The sequence below is a fragment of the Parasteatoda tepidariorum genome, chromosome 9, assembly GCF_043381705.1.
Source record: "Parasteatoda tepidariorum isolate YZ-2023 chromosome 9, CAS_Ptep_4.0, whole genome shotgun sequence".
NCBI classification, from domain to species: domain Eukaryota; kingdom Metazoa; phylum Arthropoda; class Arachnida; order Araneae; family Theridiidae; genus Parasteatoda; species Parasteatoda tepidariorum.
The window spans coordinates 67094209-67103101 of record NC_092212.1 but is presented as its reverse complement, the minus strand read 5'-3'; the positions used below and the strand labels follow the sequence as shown (position 1 = coordinate 67103101).

The following is an 8893-nucleotide window of genomic DNA, read 5'->3' as shown; positions in this document are numbered from 1 at the left end:
TCTCACATTTAATTTTCTGTTGGCAACTTAATGTTTATTTCAAATCACTTTTGTTTCTTCTCATTCACCTCTGACAGGTCTTGAAAAAGGGCACATATTTTTAATGTGCCTTTAAACTTGTCGACTGATATTTGCTATTTATATATTTTTGAAGCAAATGCAGTTTTTATATAAGCGATAGTAATTAAACTACTATATTTGGTCATTTTTCGTTTCTTCCGAACAAATGTCTAACTGACTATATATTTGTTTAAAATTAAGTAGTATATTCACTTTAAAGTGAAGCTGGTTAGAAATTCTTAAATGCTATCTGGATATATTTTTATATTGTAATTATGATTACTGATATCTAGTTTAGAAAGTTGGCATATCAGGAAAATGAAATTGTAATTGAGGATTGCCAAAGTGATTTGTTACTTTACTATTGTAGTTAAGCCTTTCAGATTCTGTAGCGCTCTGAATTATAGCGCAAATTAAAATGGTTAACCAATCAATTCAATCATTTATAAACTCCTTGTATGCCAATGAATTAAATAGTAAGTGTTATTGAATTCTAATTTACCTTCAAATGAAATTACTTCATAACAGATAATTCAACTATAACAGTAAAAACAATTTATTCAAATAATTTTGATTGTACAGATCTTTGCATAAAAAGTATATCTAATCAGGTAACTTTTTCACACATTTACATATAGAAAGCAAACAAGGTACAATGCAACATTTATGATGAAATAAAATGGGGTGCAAGGCATTTTTTAAAAGGAACCGAGGCAGATTATTTATTGGAAGAAAGTTAATGCTATAATAATTTTAACGAGTGATCTTTCATACGTTAAAACCAAGACATTTTTAATACCATCCCTTATTAACTTATGAAAACACTCAAAGCATTTCTTAATTCAATTTGACTAATACAAAAGAAATTATAAATATAAATAATTTTATGAATTGTCCATTCTTAAATAAATGGATATGTGTAGAGATAACAGTATTTGCTCATAAAATAGGAACCGAATTTAATAAATTTAAAAGATACTTGTATTTTCACTGTTACTCCCGGCAATATTTCGGTATGTATGGTAGGGATTAATCAATAGTACTAAAATGCTCTTGCCATTTTATTTAAGCTTTCTTGGTATTTTTGTGTATTGTTTGATATCACTATACCTTTTGAAAAGAAAAGAAAATATAGGGCTCACTTTATTACTGGTAAAGTAGTGCATAATGATTTATAGGACTTATATGTATTTTTCCTTATAACTTAAAAGCAAAATTATGGAATTTATGATTTTGAATTATGCATTTAAAAATGACACAATTATCAGTTTTTAGATTTTTTTAAAAATTTTATTTTTATCGCAGTTTATACTGATTTGGATTATGCTATATTTTTTTTAACGTCAATTGCACGAAAATGTTTATTGAAAATCTAAAAATGCATAACTGTAAACTATTCAACTACCTTTCAAAAACTGCTGATTGCAGAACTGTGTTGGTATAATTTTGTCAGAAAAAAATTCTAAAATACTGCACTCTTTATGGGTAACGTCCATGTATTGAAAAATACTGTCAAATGTGGTAAATATCTGCCATCGGTTTATTTGTGAAAATTAAATAAACATATTTCGAATTTTTCTCTATTGAGCTGAGAGAAGAGAGGCCTCTTCAAAACATCTGGAGGTATCCATACCTGCCAAGTCTCCTGTTCTTAACGAAGACTCCTGTATTTTATGATTATCTCCTGTTTACCCGTATATTCTCAAATTTCTCCGTACTCGTTGAAGAAATTTTTTTAAAAAAATAGGCGATACAATATTCCCTGATGGCAAAAATACTTCACTTATTCCTCAACAAATGGTGCTATTGCCAGTACTGGAGCATCTTGAGTGCTTATAGGACCAGGATAGCCTGGTTGGTAGGACTCATGGCCCATGTCAAGGAGATCGTGGGTTCGATCCCCGCTGGCCAAAGCCTCCCCGTAGAGTAAATGATGCACGTAACATCTGTCGAGTCATGAAGTCCTCCATGTTCTCATAAGAAATCATCTTCTGGGGCTACTAATTCAGGAGTTTCCTTGTCTTCTGGATTGGTTCAAAAGTACAAGGCTGCAGAGTTAAACAGTAGTTGTAAACCCAAAATTGGATCGGCTGTTCAACGACGGTTATGAAATAAAAATATAGTTTAAGAACTGGAAATAGCACCATCTGTTGAGGAATAAGAGAAGTATTTTTGGCGTCAACGAATATTTTATCGCCAATTATTACTATATTTTAGTTAAGTGAGTTTAAGTACCAGTCGACTGACCCTGGCCCTGTGAACGGGACTTATGTTTTTTCTACAAGTGTTGTGCTTTAGTGTTTGTGCCATTCTCAGGATTATCAGGGATTAATAATTAGTGCAGTGTTTATAGTTTAATTATAATTAATGGTTTAAAAAAATCTTCTGTAGATTAAGATTTATTTACTTATTTTTTACTTCACTAAATGTAAGTGCTTCTATTATTTTGAATTTTTCTTTCTGACTTATGATTGTGCATGATCTATCAAAAGTTTACTCGTACCCTAAAAAAATGTCGCTAGTAAAATCTCCGTTATTTTATTTCTCCAATGTTGGCAGGTATGGGTATTTCAGAAAGGGAAGATCTGGCAAAATCGAACTTCAACAAAATGTAAAATAATTTTTTTTTCCTATTAAAGGCAAGTTTAACAACTTTTAAAAAGTCAGTATGATTATTATTTTGACTGACTTATTAAAAAATATTCAATTTTCAGTTAAAATATATGATTTTTCTATATTTCCCTTTGATTTCGTAATATCGATAACTGACTGTAGTTAGCATTTTTATACATAAGTTACTGGGTAGGTTTTAAAAAATACGTTTTCAAACTTTTTGTCATTGACAACTTTGAAAACTTCACTAATTTATTAATAACACTATATGCTTAGTTACCCATCTAATTATGTAAACATTAACAGTTCCCCAGTAACCAGCTTGTTCTTGTAATTCTATTTTTATTATTTATAATCTGATATTTGGATGTGCCAATTAATAATGTTTGTATTAAAGTTGTAGTTATTACAAACAACTAGCTGTTTCTCTATCTACGCAACATATAATTCTGTAACAAATCTCTAAACTATTCTTAGAATTATAACAGCCTCGATTTCTGGTTATATCATATAATACATTTATTGTTCTTTTTTAGTTGCATTATTGCTTCTTGTAAAACAAGGACAAGCCACGAAAAAATAAAATGTTAACGACAATTTTGATTGATAAAATATTTTTTTTCTCTTTTAATGTTTTTTTTCTCTCAAAGCACCAGCTAAGTTCCAAAATGTAAATCACTAAAATACTTATTACGTAATTCATTATTACATTTTACTTTAGTGACTTGCCATAGTTTCATAAATATTAATTACACTATATAAAAAGACAGTATCAACATATCTCTAATAAAATGCCTATAAAATTTTTGCTTATAGAAGTACCACATTATTAAAATGTACCTATATTTAATATTGTTGTAATTATATATTTTCTAATGATTGGCTAAATCCCAAAGGGTAGTGATGTGGAAACGAATTTTATAATTTTAAAACTGGTTGTATTTCTTTTTAATCTAAAAAAATACCCTTTTTAATTCTAAAAATTATTGTTTTCCATTTTAAGAATGTTATTTTATATACATAGAAAGACATTTTTTATAAATTTGTCATTTGCTGATTAAATTTGGCAAATTGTGTAAAATCGATTACACTAACGGAAAATACCCATTTCTGGCTTTAATTGACACAAAAGTAAACTTTTTTTTTTTTTAAACATTTAAGAATTATATTCGTTTTTATAAATTTTTGATCAAAGTAATCATTTTTGAGCTTTCAATTGATGATATATCATTATGTATACACTACCCTACAATAATGGATAACAATCACCCATTAGTTTATTTTTCCCCCCGAATACTATGACATTTTAGTATATAGACGATTATTGCTAGGTATAATTTGTTATAAAATTTTGTTTTGTGGTGCTGAATTAAATTTCTGGAAAACCCCCTTATCATTTAGAGCTGTCTTTTAAAGAATACAAAAAGTACTTAAATAATTTCTGAAAACTTTTTAAATTTTCAAGATATTGAAAGTGGACTTTAGTTACTAAATACGATTCACGACAAAATTGTGAATGCAAATTTTTTTTAAAAATTTTTTTATGAACGGTATGAAAGAATTATTTTAAATACTCATATTTTGCGTAATTTTAACAAAAATTGATATCAAATTTTAAAATGCAATTTTTTTTTTTTTTTTTTTTTTTGATCAATTGAAAATTGTTCAAAAAATTTGTTTTCGTCCATGGTCATGAAATTTTTTGCTAATCCTTAAAGCTTTAAAATTGATTGTTAAGTATGAAAAATAGCAAGATCTAATCACCTCGAAAGTTATAAAATAATCCAAGTTTTTCTTGAGAAATTGAAAATAATACAAGAACTGTAAGTGTCTGTTCCATTATTGTTGAGTAGTGTATAATCATTGTTTTTGTTAAGCTCACAAATGGCATTCAAACACCTTGCCGTGTTAAATTAGAAACATCAAGACTTGCTAAATTATTATAATGTAGTATAAGTAATCTATAACAACCTGTACTGTATGTTTTTATCTAATATAGTGAGATTGAAGTATAGTGTTGTCACGAAAGGGGTAAAAAGAAAATGTGATAATTTTTTAACGACCCCTTTTTGAGTATTAAATATTCCTTGCTACGATATTTCTCTTTTCAACTCCTAGGCACATATCTAGTTATTTTTACATTTCCCAAAAAATGATAATAACATATGGTAATCAAAATCCAAAAATAACATTGTGGATGCTACAAATGTATATTTAAACAATTTTTTTCCTTAGATTGTACTTTTCAAAATTTTCATCAAAATAATTTTGATTTTTTTATTTATAAATATTATATTTTTAAAGGCAGCTGTGCTTATTGTAGGATAATGATAATCCATAGTGTATTGCAATAAGCCACCAGAAAAATAATTCATAAGTTCGTATTGAGCAGTAGTCGGAAGTAGCCATCTACAAGTTGTGAAACTACCGTAGCCGCTACTTTTTTTCGTAGTTTGTAGTGTGCTACTTTTTTTAAAAATTAGTGCGATACAGATATACAGTAGTTTGTAGCGATTCTTGGCAACTACTTTTAACGTTAGTTTAGTAAAGAAACAGACAGAACTGACTAACGTTAGTTTAGTAAAGAACAGAAATTTAATAAGAAAGGCTCTTGGCTTAATAAGAAAGGCTTTTCGAATTTGATGGATACAAATCTCGCGGGTCTGTTAATGGATGCACTGTGGGCCAGAAGACCATGATCTTTGGCCAAAAGTCAAAAATTAAATTTTCAACTAAAATATGTGTAGGCAGTTTTAATATAGCCCAAATTAAGTATTCATAATCATTGCAAGCATTATAATTTACTTTTTGGATCGACGAGAGTACAATGCAATAAAAAATATGTTTAACATTTTTTTTTAAATTTTTATTTCAGAAATATATATATAGGAATTTCACCTTACTGTTAAATTTTTATCAGAGTAATTAGTCTGAAATTATAGTACAATTTTTCAATTTGTTGGATTAGTTAATAGTCTTCACAAACGTATAGTTTATATCTTATCATTTGACATTTTACAATGTTTGAATGACTTTCGAAACTTGGTTTAAAAAAGTTCCACGAGGTAATTAGCTAAAAAAAATTTTGCTGTCTTCTTTGATGTTTCTTCTTTCGAAAAAACCTGCACCGTTTTGCCAGTATTGCAAAGGTGGACTAAATATACCGAAAAACAAAAATTATGTTTTTTTTTTTNTTAACCCGTTGTAAAAATTGGTTTTTTTGTAATATTACTTCGGAAATATAATTTGCTTTTCATTTTTAATATGAAATTACGAAAATTATTATATTTTCATTGCTATATTTAATTATTTAAACGTACTATATTATTATTTTTATTTTTGCTCGCCATATTTCAGTCAGTAATTTCATTTATGAATTCAATTTACCTGCACATAAAAAAGCCCAAATTTTGAAACAAATTTTATCGAAATTTTGGCCACGAAGCCTTGGATGTGGAAAGCAATGAAAATGATCATGTGATTGCAGCTGAGGGTTAACAGGAATTACATAGAATTACATATTTAAACTTGCCATTGCGAAAAATAGGTAATTAATCACTTTGGTCACACATTGTACTCTCGTGAAACATTGAAGTTATTTCATGGGAAGGGAATGTATTTTCGATGTACTTAATTTCTTAGAAAAAAATTAAAGAGCATTAAACAATTAAAAAATTTTAAGTATTTGATAATTTCGCATTTCCTAAATTAAATATTCGCTGTCGAGAAAGGCATAAAAAGTTGAAGGAAAAAAATATTTTTGGAATAACAAACTAAACATGAATAAATATTTCTTAACTATTACTTTACATTTAATGTAAGTTGGTCTCCTTAAAGTAGTGAAGTAGTTGCTACATTTAAAAAAAGTAATTGTAGTTAACTACATTTGTACAATGAAGTTGTAAACTACGAAAATAATGTAGTTTTTCCGACCACTGTATTGAGCCACGCTGTCTTTACAAAATGAATGACCTTAACTAACGAGTAAAACGACGTCTTCAAATTATGTTTGTATCAGTGTTTTAGGGAGCTCGAATTGATATGCGGTTTCCATCGAAAGGCAAAAATAAAACTTGACACTGTTACTCCATATTACTAGTTGGTGTTTTGTACCAACTTATGCATCGATTTGCGAACAAATTATTTCCCAGAACAACGAAAGGAACCAGCCAATTTAAAGCTTTAATTTAGTATTTTGAGTTTAACAATGAAACAAATAAAAATTGCACTTGAAAATAACTCTTTTAAGGTAACAGTGTTCTTTTTAGGCTTAAGTTATTGTGCACAGATTGTTGGATACAGTGCGTAGATCAGGGGGGAAGCATCGACATTAAGTACCAACTTTTGATGTATTTAATTTCAAAATAACTCTTTTAAGGTGACAGTGTTCTTTTTAGGCTTAAGTTATAGTGCACAGATTGTTGGATACAGGATACAGTGTATAGGTAAGGGGAAAAACATCGACATTAGGTACCAGCTTTTGATACATTTAATTTCAAAATAACTCTTTTAAGGTTATTTTGAAATTAAATGTATTAATCCAGTGTTCTTTTTAGGCTTAAGTTATTGTGCACAGATTGTTGAATACAGTGCATAGATCAGGGGGAAAACATCGACATTAGGTACCAGCTTTTGATGTATTAAATTTAAAGCTTCAAATTGGTATTTGAGTTTAACAATAATAATGAAACAAAAGGTAACAGTTTTCTATTGAGTTTAAGTTTCTTTTTGCACATATTATTGTTGAAAACAATCCATAGGTCAGGGGGAATTACTAAAATATACATCGGGTGGGTTTATTAAATTACCGAAGCACAATCTTTTTACTTAAAACACTAATAATTATTTTTCTAATAACTAAATCGGAATAAGTCCTTCAACTATCTTGACTAGCATGTGGCTGATTGATGCGTACTTGGTTTCTCTTCTCAGTACGAGAATCAAAAATTGATCTGGCAGTAGTTAAAGACACCCAAAATGAAACCGATGAAAGCAGCTTATTCGTTCTTGTACACTTTGTGGTTTGACTTTGATAAGTGATGATCTCTATGAAAATAGACAGATTTTGATGGAAGATTTTCGATAACAAAATATATTTCACTTTTGTCGATGATGATGATTAGGTTAAGAACCAATGCTGAGGCTTGGCAGTTTCGGAATGAAGAGCTTACTCTGAAAAAAGAGGGGGAAAGGATCTGTTTAAATAAATATACTTTCACACTATTTTTTGTTATCTAATAATTATTTTCGATGTTGTATCGGAATTAAATGTTTTATTGTAATTTAATGAATCGGTAACTAACTTGTCAACAAAATAAAATAAATAAAAAGCTCGAAAACGGTTTTGAAGTGTGCTAGTTCCTCTCCAATTAGGGCTTGTAGTGTATCGAAGCGTGTTAGACATCTTTCCTGGCTTCGAGTAAGAATACAATTTGGAACAAATATTGACAAAGAAAACGATGCAGTTAAGAGACTCAGCTCATCACCACTCGTCCATTTACTAACTTCAAAGAAACCGTGATTTGCAAAGACGAGAGCGTCTTTTAAGGCTGTTTTTCAAAGGCTCCGTCGTAATACGATATAAACCTTTTTTTCAAATAATATGTTATTTTTATAACTGCTGTGAGTTTGCAACTGTTACTCATGACTGTTATTTCAAGTTTAGCCTATCTGAAGTCTGCGCTGTCTACGCTTATTTTGAAAATGGCGCAAAACGTCAATGTGGAGAAAACCCACAGTTTTGTGAAAATGATTAGCGTTTGTGGTTTAATTTTTTAATATTTAAAAATTTACTCCACTACTGCATTATCTGAGAATACGCAGTGATTTTGATAATATTCAAAGTGGAAAAATGCCGCCAAATTGGCGATTTTAAAAAAAAGTTTAATAGCTTTTAAAATAAAGTTATTTGCCTGTTTTGAAGCCCAAATATTTCTTCACGGCAAGATTATATATATAGCTTAAAATCATCGCATTGCTTCAAGTGTAAGGCACTTAAACTATGGATTTTTTTATTGAAGTGATACTATGGCTTTTTTTATTGAAGTGGTTGCGTTAAACGTTTAACGCTACATTTTTATTGGCCGGGAAATCACGTGGTAGGATCCAGTTTTCCCTTATTCATTTCCGTATTGTTTTGGTTCTCACTAGTATAAAAATAATAAAAGTACTGTTTTTCTATAAATATTTTAGTTTGATTTGATACACATATAATTTAATA

At 28.9% G+C, this 8893-nt stretch overlaps 1 protein-coding gene across 1 annotated transcript in view; it reads right to left on the bottom strand.

The window, feature by feature from the left end:
• Window positions 1-600: 600 nt before the first annotated feature.
• Window positions 601-8893, bottom strand: part of LOC107447701 (regulator of G-protein signaling 7-like) — a 61207-nt gene continuing 52914 nt past the window's right edge. The window contains exon 15 of the mRNA XM_043039580.2: window positions 601-7845. Coding sequence (XP_042895514.1) covers window positions 7798-7845 — 48 coding nt within the window. The 3' untranslated portion in view covers window positions 601-7797. The remainder of the gene's footprint in view (window positions 7846-8893) is intronic.